Source organism: Heteronotia binoei, chromosome 2 (assembly GCF_032191835.1).
Source record: "Heteronotia binoei isolate CCM8104 ecotype False Entrance Well chromosome 2, APGP_CSIRO_Hbin_v1, whole genome shotgun sequence".
Lineage (NCBI taxonomy): Eukaryota > Metazoa > Chordata > Lepidosauria > Squamata > Gekkonidae > Heteronotia > Heteronotia binoei.
Window position 1 is genome coordinate 120,986,580 of NC_083224.1, and position 18,509 is coordinate 121,005,088.

Below are 18,509 nucleotides of genomic sequence, written 5' to 3' on the forward strand. Positions count from 1 at the left end.
AGATCCAAACCAGTCAGGCTTCCGCCTGGGCCACGGAACGGAATCAGTACTAGTCGCCCTCACGGATGACCTCCAAAGGCATCTGGATTGGGGCAGATTGACAGTGCTATGGCCTGGGACCTGCCTACCTGAAGGACCGTCTCTCCCCACATGTTCCCCAGAGAGTACTAAGATCGGGAACCCAAAATCTTCTCGCTATCCCTGGGCCAAAAGAAGCCCGCCTAAAATCTACTAGGGACAGGGCCTACTCTGTTATGGCCCCTACATGGTGGAACCAGCTGCCGGAGGAGGTGAGGGCCCTGCGGGACCTTATTCAGTTCTGCAGGGCCTGTAAGACAACCCTCTTCCGGCTAGCTTACACCTAACTGACATAGGAAATTAAATGCAGCTCTACCAGATTCCTGCTATACATACTGTTGTAATGCTTAATGTTTTTAAGGTTTTAAATGTTTTGAATGTTTTTAAATGTTTTAAATGTTTATATATTTAAATGCCAATTTAATTTTATGTTTGACTATCTGTTGTGAGCCACCCTGAGCCACCTTCGTGGGAAGGGCAGTATATAAATAAATAAATAAATAAATAAATAAATAAATAAATAAATAAATAAATAAATAAATAAATAAATATTGTTGTTAGACCTGTCAGTAGCATTCAACATGATCGACCATCAGTTACTGATCCACCACCTTGCCAATGCTGTGATTCAGTGGCTTGCCTTACAGTAGCCCTCCTCTTTTCTCCAGGGTTGGGGACAAAGGGTGGCAATAGGGGAGCAGCTGTCCCAAAGGGACCGGCTATTATGCAGAATGCCACAAGGAGCTGTTTCCTCCCCAATGTTTTTTAACATCTATATACGCCCCCTTGCTCAGATTAATCAGAGGTATGGGCTGGGATGTCACCAGGTGACACCCAGCTCTATCTGCTGTTGGGCAGCCAGTCTGGCTACGATCCAAAAAATCTGGAACTGGCGTTAAAAGCTGTAGCTGGCTGGCTCAGGCTGAGTCAACTGAAACTGAATCCAACCAAGATGGAGGTCCTGTACTTGAGTTGCGGCGGTCTGGGGATGAGAATCCCACTCCTGATGCTCAACAGTGCACAGTTGTTGCCAATAAGTATGGGTGTGCTCCTGGACTCTTCTCTTACAATGGAGGCCCAGGTAACAGCCACTTCCAAATCAGCCTTTTACTATCTCTGGCTGCTTAGGCAGTTGGTTCCCTTCCCCAATTGTGGTGACCTCACAACAGTGATCCACGCTCAAGACTGGACTACTGCAATACTTTCTACATGGGGCTGCCCTTGTCTCAAATCTGGAAGCTTCAACTGGTGCAGAACACTGCAGCCAGGCTGTTATTGAGTTTCTTCGCACAGGAGCACATTCAGCCTGCACTGAAAGTACTGCATTGGTTACCTACTGCATACTGGATTCATTTCAAGGTGTTGCTTTTTACCTTTAAAGCCCTATGTGGTCAGGGAACTGCATATCTACAGGACCGCCTTTCCGCATGTGTACCCCAGAGAGTACTACGGTCCAGGTCTCAAAATCTCCTTTTGATTCCTGGTCCCAGAGAGGTCAGGCTGGCTGCAACTCAAGCAAGAGCTTTCTTGGTTGCAGCCCCGGCTGGTGGAATGAGCTCCTCAAGGATGTTAGGGCCCTACAGGATCTCTTACAATTCCACAGGGCCTGTTAAACAGAGCTGTTCCACCAAGCCTTTGACTGTTAAACCTAGTACTTGCCTGGACAGATCGATCTGGTCACCATGAAATTCGTACCTCAGACCTGATGTGTATCTGGAGTCCCTGAATGCCATGATGAAGATGATTGTAGTACCACCATCACTGTTATAGCACTTTTAAATGTTATTGTAATGATTGTTAAATTGGTTTTAATCAACACTAGCACCAAAATTGTTTTAAATCATTTTAAACTGTTTTAAAATTATCTAATTGGTATTAATTAATTGTTAAAACTTTGTTTATTTACTGTTTTATTGTTTTAGTTTGACTGTGGTGAGCCGCCCTGAGCCTGCTTCAGTGGGGAGAGCGGGATATAAATCTGAGAAATAAATAAATGTGGAAAGCCAGACAGAGCATGGAAGAAAGCTCATGGGCAAATGAAAGGCACTAAGATGCTGTTTAACTTCCCTTCTCCTACCACATCTGAGGCCTGTGTACTAGCGTGAACTGGCTTGACATCAAGCTTGGAGGTGCCTGACCCTCAGAAAACATGCTGGGGGCACCAGGGCCTGACAAAAGCTTATACTCCAAAATCTTGTTGAACTCTAAGGTGTTACTGGACCCAAACACAAAACTAGTTTTCTATTGCAGACCAATACAGCTACCTCTGAAACTATCTGGTGGTTTCCATTTTAAAATACTGAAACAACTACTATTTTCAGTTAAAATTTTAAAATACTGAAACAACTTCCATCTTCAGTAACTAATCCAATTACATGTTATCATGGTATTAAAAAGGTAAACAAAGTTGTTTATGAACAAAATAACTTTAAATAAAATTGCTATATACATCCATCATGCAGTACTATCAATGTTTATGTCACTTTGGAAGGGAGCTATTAAAACTCTGTGTGATAGGGAATAAAATAGTGCTGGGTCTTCACATGCAACAAAATTCTTGACTGTACCACTTTACACTGAAGGTGTTCAGTTCCATTTTTTAATGTTTCTCATGTAAAACAGCACTCCCGTAATTTTTTTTTTTTAAGGAATAAGGAGATGCTAAAAATGTATCCCATTTTTTAATCTCTGAAGTGGTATAATCTATTATATCCTTTCAGAATGCTATTTTACATTCCTATCTTACTCTGCTGCATGTATAGACAAGACACAACTCAGAATTAGCTTTTGTAAGTACAAGTCTTCATCATAGTATTCCACAGACTGGGTAAACATTAACAACAGATGAAATATAATGCAACCTGCTATTAGTATAAAGCTACTTGTAACTTCTTGGGCAGTTATGGCATGGTCACACTGGGCAACCAACTATTAGTTACTATACCTTGCTGGTCAAAAGTGTATGGTTGTCCACAAGATTTGTTCATTGGATAGTGTAAACACCTGCTGTTCAGTCCACACTTTAAGCCTTCAGAAGCCACACTAGAAGTATGGAAAGGAAAGGTCCCCTGTGCAAGCACCAGTCGTTTCCGACTCTGGGGTGACGTTGCTTTCACAATGTTTTCACAGCAGACTTTTTACAAGGTGGTTTGCCATTGCCTTCCCCAGTCATCTACACTTTCCCCCCAGCAAGCTGGGTACTCATTTTACCGACCTTGAAAGGATGGAAGGCTGAGTCAGCCTCGAGCCAGCTACCTGAAAACCCAGCTTCAGCTGGGGATTGAACTCAGGTTGTGAGCAGAGCTTAGGACAGCAGTACTGCAGCTTTAACAGTCTGCGCCACGGAGCTCTTATGAAGTATGGAAAACAGACACATAAATCACTGTCTATAAGATCTACATTTCAGTTCTAAAAAGAGTTGTACCTTTTTAAGTCCGTTGACTTTCATTGACTTCTACTGTCCATTCCCAAATTCAACTAATGTTCATACCACTTATGAATGCCCAAAATATGAAAAGAATAGAAGGTGGTTTCTGAAGGAAACAGTTCAGATTATAATCCATTGGTATACAGGTAGAGTATTGGCAACGAACAATGAAGACTTGAAAAACGACTACTGACAAAGGTTTAAAAGTGCCAAAGGAGGATTGCAGCCGGACATCAAGAAGACAAAAATAATGATTACTGAGGAATTACACAATGTCAAATTGATGATGAAGAAATTAAAATTGTTCAAGATTTTGTATTCATGGTTCCATCATTAACCACAAGGGAGACTGCACCCAAGAAATCAGAAGGAGACTGAGACTGGGGAGGGCAACCCATGCAGGAGCTAGAAAAGATCCTTAAATGTAAGGATGTGTTGCTGGTGGTGACCAAATTCGAGTAAATTCATGCCATACTATTATGGGTGTGAAAGTTGGACAATGAAGAAAGCTGGCAGGAAGTAGATTCCTTTGACATGTGTTGGAGGAAAGTTTTATGAATACTGTGGACTGCCAAAAACACAAATCAGTGGGTTCCAGATTAAATCAAGCCTGAACTCTCCCTAGAAGCTAAAATGAATAAACTGAGGCTATTGTACTTTGGTCATATTATGAGAAGACCAGAGTCACCAGAAAAGACAATAATGCTAGGAAAATTTGAAGACAGCAGGAAAAGAGGAGGACCCAACATGAGATTTGACTGAATCAAGAAAGCCATGGCCCTCAGTTTAGAAAACTTGTTAATGATAGGATGTTTTGGAGGACATTAATTCACAGAGTCACCATAAATTGGAAGTGACTTGATTGAATTTAAGCACACACACATATAGGTAGAGAATTACCCAAAGAAAGTTGCTTAAGCATCCATAAGAACATAAGAGAAGCCATGTTAGATCAGGCCAATGGCCCATCCAGTCCAACACTCTGTGTCACACAGTGGCAAAAAATTTTATATATATACACACACACACACACACACACACACTGTGGCTAATAGCCACTGATGGACCTCTGCTCCATATTTTTATCTAAACCCCTCTTGAAGGTGGCTATGCTTATGGCTGCCACCACCTCCCGTGGCAGTGAATTCCACATGTTAATCACCCTTTGGGTGAAGAAGTACTTCCTTTTATCCGTTTTAACCTGTCTGCTCAGCAATTTCATCGAATGCCCACGAGTTCTTGTATTGTGCGAAAGGGAGAAACGTACTTCTTTCTCTACTTTCTCCATCCCATGCATTATCTTGTAAACCTCTATCATGTCACCCCACAGTCGACGTTTCTCCAAGCTAAAGAGTCCCAAGCGTTTCCCTTTCTTCATAGGGAAAGTGTTCCAGCCCTTTAATCATTCTAGTTGCCCTTTTCTGGACTTTCTCCAATGCTATAATATCCTTTTTGAGGTGCGGCGACCAGAACTGAACACAGTACTCCAAATGAGACTGCACCATCGATTTAAACAGGGGCATTATGATACTGGTTGATTTGTTTTCAATTCCCTTCCTAATAATTCCCAGCATGGCGTTGGCCATTTTTATTGCAAACGCACACTGTCTTGACATTTTCAGTGAGTTATCTATCACGACCCCAAGATCTCTCTCTTGGTCAGTCTCTGCCAGTTCACACCCCATGAACTTGTATTTGTAGCTGGGATTCTTGGCCCCAATATGCATTACTTGCACTTGGCCACATTGAACCGCATCTGCCACGTTGACGCCCACTCACCCAGCCTCAACAGATCCCTTTGGAGTTCCTCACAATCCTCTGTGGTTCTCACCAACCTGAACAATTTAGTGTCATCCGCAAACTTGGCCACTTCACTGCTCACTCCCAACTCTGAATCATTTATGAACAAGTTAAAGAGCATTGGACCCAGTACAGAGCCCTGTGGCACCCCACTGCTTACCGTCCTCCACTGCGAAGACTGCCCATTTATACTCACTCTCTGCTTCCTATTACTCAGCCAGTTTTTGATCCACAAGAGGACTTGTCCTTTTACTCCATGACTCTCCAGCTTTCTAATGAGCCTTTGATGAGGACCTTTATCAAAAGCTTTTTGGAAGTCAAGGTAAACAACATCTATCGGGTCTCCTTTGTCCACATGTTTGTTCATCCCCTCAAAGAAATGTAACAGGTTAGTGAGGCAAGATCTTCCCTTACAGAACCCATGCTGAGTCTTCCTCAATAACCCGTGTTCATCAATGTGCCTACTCATTCTGCCCTTGATAATGGTTTCTACCAATTTTCCCGGTATTGAAGTCAGACTGACTGGCCTGTAATTTCTCGGATCTCCTCTGGAACCCTTTTTAAAGATGGGAATGACATTTGCTACCTTCCAGTCCTCAGGAACGGAGGCAGATTTCAATGAAAAATTACAGATTTTTGTTAGAAGATCCACAAGTTCAACTTTGAGTTCTTTCAGAACGCTCGGATGTATGCCATCTGGACCCGGTGACTTATTAAATTTTAATTCGTCCATCATTTCTAGGACCTCCTCTTTTGTCACCTCAATCTGACTCAGGTCTTTCAACACCCCTTCCAAAATTAGTGGTTCTGGGGTGGGCAAAAAGTTCTCATCTTCCACAGTGAAGACGGAGGCAAAAAATGCATTCAGCTTCTCAGCCATTTCCCTATCCTCCTTCAGTAATCCTTTTACCCCATGGTCATCCAAGGGCCCCACTGCCTCCCTGGCTGGTTTCCTACTTCTAATATATTTGAAGAAGTTTTTATTGTTGGTCTTTATGTTTTTTGCAATATGCTCCTCATAGTCCCTTTTTGCCTGCCTTGATCACAGTCTTGCATTTGATTTGCCGCAGCCTGTGTTCCCTTTTACTAATCTTACTTGGACTGGTTTTCCACTGCTTAAAGGAGTCCTTCTTACCTTTTACAGCTTCCATTACTTTGTTTGTTAACCATGCAGGCCTTTTCTTATGCCTGTTTGTGCCTTTCCTAACTTGTGGTATGTATTTTATCTGAGCTTCTAGGATTATAGTTTTAAATAGTCTCCAAGCTTCCCCAAGGGTTTTGACCGTATTTACCTTTCCTTTCAGTTTCCTCCTCACATGCCTGCCTTTTAAAGTTAAACATGGTTGTGGCGGTCTTTTGGGGCAACTCCCTATTTATACAAATGGTGATATCAATAACATTATAGTCACTGCTCCCAAGTGGCGCAATCACTTTTACATCTCTCACCAAGTCTTGGGCATTACTTAGGACCAAATCCAGGATCGCCCCACCCCTGGTAGGTTCTGAGACCATCTGCTCCATAGCACAGTCATTGAGAGCATCAAGAAACTCAATCTCTTTCTCTCGACCAGAACACATATTGACTCTATCAATCTGCGGGTAGTTAAAATCACCTGTTATGACACAATTTTTACGTTTAGCCGCTATCTTTAAGCCTTCCATCATATTATAATCGTCCTTGCTCTTTTGATTTGCTGGGCGATAACAAACTCCCATAGTTAAATTTCCTTTTGGGCCCTCTATTTCAACCTAAAGCATTTCTAAAAGGGAATCTAATTCTCTGACCTCAGTCTTACTGGACCGTATATCCTCTCTGAAATACAGAGCCACCCCACCTCCAACCCTTCCCTCCCTATCCTTCCGATATAACTTATATCCAGGAATCACTCTGTCCCACTGATTCTCCTCATTCCACCAAGTTTCTGAAATTCCCACAATGTCTATGTTTTCTCCCAACACTAAACATTCCAATTCACCAATTTTACTTCAAACACTTCTAGCATTTGCATACAAACATCTATAATTTCCCAGGCAAGCTAGGCCCGCCACCTTCCTCCTGCCGCCTCGAGACTCTGGCAGACAGTCCATACTGTTTGTCACCATCACAGTGGACAACTCTGATCCATTACCCGGTATAAAAATAGCAGCCAACCCTTCATCTTTTTGAGACGAGTCCTCCCGAACCAGAGACATTTCATCTCCTGTCGGCTTTCCCCCAAGATTTAGTTTAAAAACTGCATTTGCCACCTTTTTGATTTTAAGCGCTAGTAGCCTGGTTCCATCCGGGGACAAGTGGAGACCGTCTCTTTTGTACAGCTCCCGCTTGTTCCAGAAAGCATCCCAGTGCCTAACAAACTTAAACCCTTCCTCCTTACACCATCGTCTCATCCACACATTGAGACTTCTAATTTGTGCCTGTCTCTCCTGCCCTGCACGTGGAACAGGTAGCACTTCTGAGAAGGCTGCCTTGGAGGTCCCGGCCTTAATTCTCCCGCCTGGCAGCCTAAATTTTTCCTCCAGGACCTCACGACTGCATTTCCCCACATCGTTGGTGCCAACATGCACCACGACCACAGGCTCCTCCCCAGCACTGTCTATCAGCCTATCTACTACACTCATAATGTCCGCTACCTTTGCACCAGGCAATACGTGGTTTTGCCACCCAGCTGTCTACTTGCCTAAGGATCAAATCACCAACTACCAAAATGGTTCCTTGGCGTGAAAGGATTCCCGCTCACCAACCAAAGAAGAGGTCCCTTCTGAGGGCGCATTCCCCTTATCCTCAGCACGGTACCCTGTTCCCTCTCGACCCTCACGCTCTCTGGCAACAACGGGGCTGCTACGCTCAGAGCGGGGCTCATCTAATACACCCCCGAGAGTCTTCCCCAAGTGCCTAACTGACCGTCTCTGCTTCTGCAGGGCAGTCATCTCGGCCTCAAGGGTACGAACTTGTTCCCTGAGGACCAGGCGCTCCTTGCATTGAGCACACACCCAAGACTTCTGTCCTTTGGGCAGATAGTCATACATGTGACACTCAGTGCAAAACACTGGAAAGCCCCCAAACCGCTGCTGGCATACTATCTTCATTATATATATATATACTATCTTCATTAATATATATATTAAAATATACAGTCCTCTTTAAATGCTGTTTGTTTATGTGGCTCATGTTCTGGAGGGTCAACTCACCTTATTGGGAGAACAAGGAAATCAGGAATCTGGGTTCCTGGTCCTTAGGGAGCCCCTAGGCGAAGAGCCCTTTAGCTCTCACCCTTCGGCTCGCACCAAAAGTGAGGCGCCTTTGGCAAGGCTCAGCTTAAAATGCAAAGAGGGTGGAGCAGAGGCACTCCTAAGCAATCAGCAGCAATCACTCTCAATCTCTTTCACCTTTAGCCCACTAAACCAAACAAAGAGCAAACAAGGACTAAACAAAGAGCAGTTCTCCAGCTATCACAACTCAGAATTTTAGGCAGCCCCACAAACCTCAGAATGAAGTCTTTCAAAACTCAGAAATTCTCAGCAACTTTTCCAGCTGTCTCAGCTATCAGAGCTGCTCTGCTCTGTTCTGCTCCTCTCAGACCTCTGTGAGATCTGTTCTGCTCCTCTCAGACCTCTGTGAGATCCAGTTAAGGTTATTCTTGTCTCTTTGGGGGAGCTTCACTCTTGACAAAATTCTACTACTTTGGCATGCCTACCAGTTGGTAATTATACTATTTCAGTACTTAAAATACTGCAGTTTGGGATGCCTAGAGTATATGCAGTTGTATTCTTAGTTCATTGTAAAATACAATAATTTAATATTGAGATGATCGTCAACTCATAAATTAACAAATTATTAAAGGTAGCGTGTAAATGTGATATGCTGAATTCGTTCAACATGTTCATCAAGAATATTAATTGGTGTAAATTTCAGTGCTTGTTTGCCCTATGAAGGTAATGGGATTGCCAGAGCTTTCATTTTAAAAGCTGTGAACCAGCCCACTTACACAGTCCCCTGAACTGCTTTTAGTAAGACCTCAGTATTGCCCTGCATCAGTTTTATATTTTCAAATGGGGCCCACAGAGTAACAGGGCAGAAGACACAAAAGAGCTACAGAGTCTCTAGCTATGGGTGTGTACTGCAAAAAAACCTGAACTAATTTTAGGCCTCTATTTTGGCCTATTTTTCTCAATCTCACTCTCCATTTCCTCCCCCAGAGAGAGAGTTGGGAGGGAATGAGAGGAAGCTGGCAAACAGCTGTTAGTCAGGGTTTCTCTTTCATTTGAATTTTAAACTCCAGCAATCATCTTCTCACTGAAAATAATGTCCCTTTAAAATGTACAGAGGTCAAATGCTGCTAAAAAAGCCGTTTGCTGGTGCCAGCTTCCCCTCTTTGCATCTCCATTCCTGGTCTCCCTAAAAGCCAAAACACTGCCTGAAATTCCAGGATATAAATTTCCATTACTCCTGGAATTTCATGAATATTTGGGGTCATTTTTGATGGTAACCAGGAAAAAGCTCACAGAAAAAAAGCTCACAGGTGTTACAGGCAATGCTTTTAAGTCTCTTATTTTTAATGGGGAAATTAGCTAAGAGACTTGGTAGAGCGAATTAGGAGTGAAGATCTTTGCTTTCAATAATACAGAGTTCAGGTTTTCAGCCAAGAATAGTCCAAGCAATTATATTTTATAGTGTTTACTTAGGATATGTAGCAAAAGGATTTACACACATAGATCTTTGTACAAGCAATCAAGAGACTAAGAAAATAGAGGTTATCGATAGAGGAATTCAAGGGTTGTTGAAGCGGGTAATATTCACCTGATCCAAAAGAGGAGACGTCCGTTCAATGGGAAGTACATGGACGACCAGTGTAACGCGCCCTATAGACCCAATTACAGGAGTAACGGGTGGTACAGACTGCAAATGGCGCTCTACAGAATGCACACCGAAGTGTGTTTCTGACACACACTATATAGGGGTTCAACGGATGGGGGTTATTAGTTACCAAGGGGCTTTGATGTTCCATTGATGGCTATCTTGGGAGACTTTGCACATTTTGCTAGGCTGATAAGCTCGAAGCAATTGAATAATGTGTTATCGGGTTTTGGCTGAAACTCGAAAAGGGATCAAAGATCTTTAAGGGTAAGATCAATCAAATTATGCATTTGGTTGGAGTTAGCAAGGTAGAGGTGATAGGCTGGAGGAAGGGACAATTTGCAAGCAGCAGAAGATCAGACTGAGAGTAAAACTTACTCGTAGTTCCCATGTTATTATGCATCCCATTTGGGCGGAGGCGCTGGAGGGGGAATGGATGAAACTATGCTGGGAAACAGACTTCAAGCACCAACCAAAAGAAGCTCTCTACTGGGTCCACTCCAGTTGTTTAGATGGAGTGTTTTCTTGTCCTGTCTTTGGTCGGACTACATTTTGTCTAACAGAAATAGGAGACCCTCTCTCTTTATTTGCACTGGGGTACTCCATTTTTTTTTTTTATCAGGCAGCGCTTCTCAGTAACAATTCCCCCCTTTGCGGTCGTGCTTACCCATGGATATGATGACCGCACATTCACGATGCCAGGTGGCACTGCTGTTGGGGACCTGCACTTTCCAGGGGAAAAAAAGGCATAGACAACAGAGAATGAGACAGCAAAAGTATCAGGGATAGGAGCGTCATCTAGAAAAATGGGGTGCCAACTCGTTTCTTCCTTGAGACCAAATCCAAAAATACCAAATTAAAATGGAGGGCTGCGGGACACTTTTACCTTCTGGATCTGTGCTAATAAGAGGATACATTTGAATAACAATGGCGAACCAAACTGACTTCTGCATAAGTACAATGTGACAGGGCGAGTCTATATACAAGAAATAGGAGGGTGTTTACTAAATCAGTCTACCAGAAGCATCAAAATCATTCATGCAAAATGTGCACACATTATATACGAAAGCTAAATACATGGTGGGTCTAGCAGGCAGTCTGCCCTCAACCCAGGTTACAAATTAACACTCGTCTAACATAGTTTTTTCTTTCTATACCCACAGTTCTTCATTCTTTACATACTCCTTCATGCCTGTTGCAACAGCGACGTCTTTCTCTTCTCCATAATGCATTGTCGTTGCACTGGGGTGAGAGGTTCAGGCTCAGGGATTTGAAATGGTTGCCCCAGTGACTAATTGCTCTTTCTCTTACAAGAATATTAAGGCCTCATGATCAGTTTGGGGAGCAAGCACATGCGGATCCCTGGGCTCCTGGGAGAACAATCACAACTCTGCATAAAGGCACTTGGAAACATAAAGCAAACTCAAAGATCAGCTCATTTTCAGAGAAAGCACAGCTTTTTAAGGGAAACCCAGTTTTTACGGCTGCAGGGCTCATCAGTAAAGCTGGGCTGCACTCCTTCCCGAACAGCACGGAGTCTTGCTCAGCAATAATACACAGACATGGGAGAAAACTCTGATAGGGTGAGAGACCCCTAATATGCTAAAATGGACTAGAGCATCATGGGTACATTGTTGGAAGAGCACAAGAAATTTGCCCCTAGCTTATTCATTGAAACCCCCAAACCCAATTTTACAAGGTTCCCTCAGTCCCCCAACCTTCCTCTGGTGCTGGTGCAACATACTCATATACATTATAAACCAAAAGGGACTTCCCAGTGTAAGGCTGAGTCTCGGCAATGCAAGCCTGCACTCTTTCACTTTTCCCCACCGTCGATTAGGGCCCACGTGGGTCTCGATTCGACAGGGGCTCCCAAATCCTATGCAGACTGAATCCTAACCAGTAACAGGCCAGGAAAGGCCCACTCCTCCCCCCTTTTGTTCCCAGGAGACCCCAACATCAGGGTCTCCTCCCTTCAAATTGTAAAAGAAAATGTGTTTTGTGCAATTCCATCTACATGACTTCGGGAGGGGGTTGGAGGTTCTTTGCATGACCGAGCCTCCTGACCTTACTCCCACAATCCCTCAGCATCTTTCCTTATCTCTTTGAAGCATGCTCCATCCTTTACAGGGGCTGTGTATATTCCCCAGGGTCCCTATGCCTGCTCGTACCATCGGTCTTCCCCAGTTGTCAGGCTTAAAATGTGCCACGACTCTTGTGGGAAGAGGATGGGACATGGGGCACCCCTATTTATTCTGACTTAGATCAGGGTACAGCTGCTGAAAAGGGGAAGAAGTGGTAACGGCGGCCATGGGAGGGGCATTTGCATGGGCCCGCTGCATACCGAGCTTCTTTTCCCATTCCTGCACAGCTGCCAGGAGAACGTGAGTGGGCTTCTTATCATATAGGCTCATGTCCTCTCCCATATCCTTGAGCCATCTCCATGCGTCATTCCTTATGCTAGAGGTGTCCGGGGTGTGCTTCTTTTCTCGGAAGCCTGCACTTCCACCTGGTTGAGGCAGGGAGGAAGGAGGAGGGGGAGGCAAGGGCACAGCTGGAGCTGCTGAGGGTTGCTGAGGTGCATACATTCCTTGGGGAGGAATTGTTGGGGCCAAAGGAACAGGAGGATTATATGGGTTTGGCTGCTGCATGTATTGACCCTGGATTGGAGACGGCCCATATCCTCTGTTCTTGCTGAGGTGGCTGTACTGGTTTCGTCTAAAGTCCTGGTAGCCTCTATTTTCTCCTTGGTCATTGTTCCATTCTGCTCAGGCTGGATGAACTCTGTTTCTTTTGTGCCTTGGCTTAGAATGTGGCCCATTGTTGGCATATGTTATAGCCTGTATGAGCTCAGCCTGCTTAGTCTCTTGTATTCTACGTGATGATTTGCAGCCGGTTTTGTGTGCACGTTCTCTCATTAAGTCTGACACATATCGAATTTTCTCGTTAAGGTCTAGCCATGTCATTAAATTGTGCTGGATATACCCCATAGCTGCTCTGGTTTCCTGATCCAGTCCCCTATAGATTGTTGCCTTAAAGTCTGGCTGATCAAAATTATACACTCTATTTACAGCCAGGATTCTAATAGCTAGGATGGCTAGCGTTTTCTTCCTGCCTAGGTAGCTCTCTGGACTCTCCCCGGGGCGTTGCTTGTCTTCAAAATACATTGCCTTGGCATCCATTCCAGGCCACATTAGGGGAATGACAGCCTGCATCCATCCCACTTGGTCTTGTGTAGTTAAATTACAGGCCCCCGCATCAAAAGTAGTAGCATCGGCCCTGTTTATACAAATGCCCACTAGTTGTGTTAGGTCTGCCCCTGTAGCCTTAGGGTAAGCCATAGCTACTTTTGTCATCCAGTCTAAACCATTCTCTCTATTAAAGAGCCCATGGAGTCAGCTATAGCCTTAGCTTCATGTAGTTTCCAAGGGGCATATTCAGTGATTTCCTGAGTGGTGACTCTCCCCTGTCCCACTTGTGTGTTCACTATCTTCGTATGAATTGGCCTCAAGGACACTCCTGTTTCCTCTCCGCTTTCCATGGGGGCAGACTGGGGGGCCTCATAACTCCTGGGTTTCCAATCGGTATTGAAAGGGGAGATCGACTGGGTGTCTTGGGGGATCACATCTTCTGACATTAGCTCCATTATACTCTTAGATGAAATATATTTAGGTTTGATAACTGAAATGAAGGCCGCTTGCCTTTTAAGTTTTCCCTCCAGTTCCTCCTTCTTGGCTTTGCACTTATCATGATTGACCTCATCGTAGACATTGATCTTTTAATTAAATAATTAAATGTGCTTTGCCAGCCTCTCTCCATCCTCCAATTCCCTCTGTAACTCTTCTATGCATTCCTTAGCCTTGCTATGCTGCATAAACAACTCTTCATACTTCTGTTGGTGAGCCAGGAGGGTCGAGTTAAGGACTCTCCGTTCCATTTGGTTATTTATTTCAGCACCTCTGAGTTGCTCCAGCTCCTGTATAAGGGCTGCCCTTTGATCGTCAAAATCTCCTTCCAGTTCCCTCTGGGTACCGTCTAGCCATGCCCCTAGCTCCACATTCAGATCCTGTACCTGGCATTGCACGGCCTCAAGTTGAGCATTACAGCTGGACCTGAGCAACTCCATTTCTAAATTCCTTATAGTTAATTCCTTGTCTCTCCTTTCTGTTTCGGCCGTGTGTTTCTCCTCCTTCATGGTCATCTCTCTATCCTTTTCCTCCTGTAGCACAGTCATCTCCTTATCCTTTTCCTCCTTTAGCACAGTCATCTCTATCTTGGTAAACTTGGAACTTAATTCCTCATTTCGTGCAAGCATGCCTGCGATAAAGGAGGTGGCGCCCTGGAGTGCAATAAACGTTCCCCAGGCAGCCAACTCCTGTCTCTTTGACTGTTCAATTTTTCTTTCCTCACAAGACTTTGGACAGCTTCCCTAAAAGTCTGGAGGGGGTTGGGACCTCCCAAGTGTTCTTTCCTTGCTTTGCCATCCATTTTCCAAACTTATCTAGCTCTGGTTTCTGACTCATCTCTCCACACTTCAATCACAATCACTATGTTCCAATCTACTCTACCCAATTTACTCTCAAAACCCAAGGCCTATAGTTCTATCCTTGCACTTTAGTTCAAACGTAATCCAGCAATCTACTCTACAAAGACTCGCTCTCTGCTCTTTTCCGGCCCCGTGCCAGCTCCAGTGCGAGGGAGACAGTTCAAACAAACTTCCCACTGTTTTTCCACTCTACGTGCTAACTTCAGTAGGGAATTCACAAAGCTTCCAATTTTGCTCTAAACAATACTTATCCTTCTTACTTCTAAGGAAGGGTCCACCTTTTTCTGACCTCGCGTCAGCTCCAAGGAGGGAGTGAGGGGGGTCTGGAAACAACTCTCAATCTTAGAACTACACCTTTCCAACTTGTGCATCAGCTCGGGTGCTGGGAAGAGGGGGGGGAAGAATCTCAGGGAGCAGTCTAGCAACAATCTAACCTCATATCCAATTACAATCACACCGTTCCGACTTAATTTGGGGTATATTTTCAGCTCAGAGATATCCTAATGCACACCTGTCTCTAACCGTTTCAGAGCAGAGAGGCAGGCAAGTTTCCCTTTTGATGATCCTAAAAAATTATAATGGTAATAAATTTATAAAATAATATTTGTTCTAAAATTCCAGCTCTACAAAGCGCCTCAAATCTGTGGAGGATGAAATGGACAGTCCTGGAGAAGAGTCATTTTATACAAGCCAAGGGCGGTCTCCAGGAAGTGGCAGTCAGTCAAGTGGATGGCATGAAGTGGAGCCAGGTAATTGTGGCCACTCAGGTGGTTTTTACAAGCCTAGGCAATACTCACTAATATTTAGTTTCTTTACTCCTAAGTCTTACCAGCTTAAAGTCTGACTGTGTATTAGACAGCATATAGAAACTTAAAAAATTTACAGCTATAGGTGTTTTGGCCGCATGTCACTTTTGTATTCTGAGTAAGCAAAATATAGTGTTGCAAATACTTTCAATTATTATCAGGGCTTATCCCAAAATATTATTGTAAATAAGGTTGGTTGTCCTTTGAAAATAATTAAATATTTTAGCTGTACTGTAATGTAAAATAACAGTAGTTGAATCATTATTAAAAGGGAGAATCTCTTTCAAACTACTGTTAACTTAATTGATTTAATTCTACAGTGGCTATACAATGGCACCATAGGAAGTATTGTTTTGTATATTTTAAAATATTAGAAGCTTTTTATGTATCATTTACCATGGATGCTGTTGTACCAGTGTTGGATTGTTAAATTAGCTTTCAAGTCTTTGTATTCTTGTGCTAACTCCTATATGGTTATTCATATAAATATATTATTTATTGTCTAAAGAGCATTTGATTCTTAAAAGTTAAATATCAATGTTGATACAGAGGCTCTTTATGTGAACAAAAGGCTCCTTAGCTCACTAGTTCTGCGAAATTTTGATCTTTTAAAACTTTATTTTATGTTAGGGGTCATTTTGTAGAAAAATAGGTGGTGGAGCTCATTCTGGGATTGTTATGCAGCTGTACATACTATTCAATGGACAAGGAGTTGGAACTTTCAGAAGGAGGAGGTGGAACTCTCCGAAAGGTTCAGGAGCTGTGCTCCAGTGAGCTCCTACTGAATCTGAGCCCTGGTTATACTGAAAGAAAGAACTTGGTATAGATTTTTGTGCTGTGAGTTAACTGAAAATGGGCACACAAAAGAAAAAGATGGTTCATTCCATTGTAATTTACCTAAGAAGCCCCGTGGCGCAGAGTGTTAAAGCTGCAGTACTGCAGTCCTAAGCTCTGCTCATGACCTGAGTTCAGGTAGCCAGCTCGAGGTTGACTCAGCCTTCCATCCTTCCAAGGTGGGTAAAATGAGTACCCAGCTTGCTGGGGGGAAAGCGTAGATGACTGGGGAAGGCAATGCCAAACCACCCTGTAAAAAGTCTGTGAAAATATTGTGAAAGCAATGTCACCCCAGAATCGGAAACGACTGGTGCTTGCACAGGGGACCTTTCCTTTCCTCAAGAAGGTTATTATATCACAGAAAATATGTGTTTCACCATTCGTACAATTTGATCACCTTACTTCAGTCTCATCAAACAAATAGAATCTTCTCAGGCTGGCTGGATCAGTAGAACTAAAGGGCTAATGGTCTTGCCAATGGTTTTTACAGTAGAAGTTACAGACAAGAAGTGGCTTAAGGGAAAGTTCTGGTAAATTTCTATTAATGCCTCTTCATAAGAACAGCAGAAGAAAGATTTAAGTTTTTTGTCCATGTTGCATTAGGAAAAGGGAAGAATGATAAGACAGACACATGGAAATAAGGTGTAGAATTTAAAAGTTCTGTTTGATTGTCTGGAAATGGGATTCCTGGTTGATACTTTTTATCACGTCTGTGGTTAAAAAAATGCAGCTGTGTAGCAATATCTTTCCCTTCCTCATGATCCCGAAAATTAGTGCTATCATTGCACTATACCAATCAAATACAACTGCCTTTTTTTGTTTGAACGAGTGAGACAATCCAGGATGGGAAGGGTTGCTGAAGGCAATGACAGCTGAGTATCCAACAAATCCTGAAACACTGATCTGAGGCTGAAAGAGAGTGTTTATACCAGCCCTGGAATATAGTTAGTTGTTATGTATTTAGGAACATTGATAATACCATAGACACTCCTTTGTACAGAGTTGTTATATAATGATTTTAAAATGCTACAGTAGAATTTATTTCCTCATGCCTGGTCACTCAGGAAGGAAGGAAGGAACCATATGAAATATATCACAGATTACTGTGAAAGTAAATTTTGCAACAATGCTATATCCCATGCACAAGTGGTGATCTTCACAGTATGCAGAAAAACTTTGTGTTTCATTCAGTTGAACAAGCACATATGTTCTGCTTTTAGTCCTCTAACAGTATAAAATGTATGCATTTCTCTAGAAGAAGAGAAGAGATTGGATTTATACCCTGCCCTTCTCTACCTGAAGGAGTCTTAGAGTGGCTCCTTTCCCTTCCCCTCCCCACAATAGACACCATGTGAGGTATGTGGGGCTGAGAGATCTCTTTGAAGAACTGTTCTTGAGCAGAACAGCTCTGAGAGAGTTATGACTGACCCAAAATCACTCCAGCGGTTTCATGTGGAGGAGTGGGAAATCAAACCTGGTTCTCCCAGGAAGAGTCTGCACACTTAAACCACTACACCAAACTAGTTCTCCAGGTTTGCTGTCTCTTATAGGAAAAGAGGAGAGAATGGCTGGGCAAAATTCTAGTCATGAGGAGTAAGGGAGCTGAAAAACTAAAAGAGATAAGAGGGTGTGAAGGTCCAGAATTTCTGTGTTGCTGGGAGGTTAGGTGAGATCACAGAAGAGAGCTAAAATCTATACAGAAATTTAGAGCCCAACCTATTTGGCTGGAGGTGTCAAAAATATAGTTCCTATTTTTGCCAATGTGAGATAAGATAAGACATTTTCAGCTTTTTGGAACCGACAGGTCTGAAAGAACTCCCACTTACTAAACAGAAATGTTATTGCTTATCTGATAAGTAAACTGCCTTCCCACTTTCTTTGAGGTAGAAAGTTAAAACTTTGAGGTCTCTCTCAGTTATGCATCTAATTATAGAGTTCTTGTAATTGTTTCACTTTAATATTCAAGGACATCCCAAAATTGAAGTGTCATTTCCACCTAGGGGCTCTATGTTTTCTTTATACAAGCTACTTTTTTACTTCTACCTGCCAGGTTTTAGAAATACTTCTCGAACTCTATAGTGGTGGCTTTTTACATTTGTCTTATTTTGTCCCTAGCCTTTGAGTTATGTGTAGCAATGTAGTATATCACATGCACAGGACTGC

General features: G+C 43.1%; 1 protein-coding gene across 7 annotated transcripts in view; it reads left to right on the forward strand.

The window, feature by feature from the left end:
- The window catches only part of NFIA (nuclear factor I A), a 933,690-nt gene that overhangs the window by 776,685 nt on the left and 138,496 nt on the right, over positions 1-18,509 (forward strand). For all 7 annotated transcript variants that reach the window (XM_060231906.1, XM_060231903.1, XM_060231904.1 and 4 more), the window contains exon 6: positions 15,328-15,455. In XM_060231906.1, the coding sequence (XP_060087889.1) occupies positions 15,328-15,455 (128 nt within the window). The remainder of the gene's footprint in view (positions 1-15,327; positions 15,456-18,509) is intronic.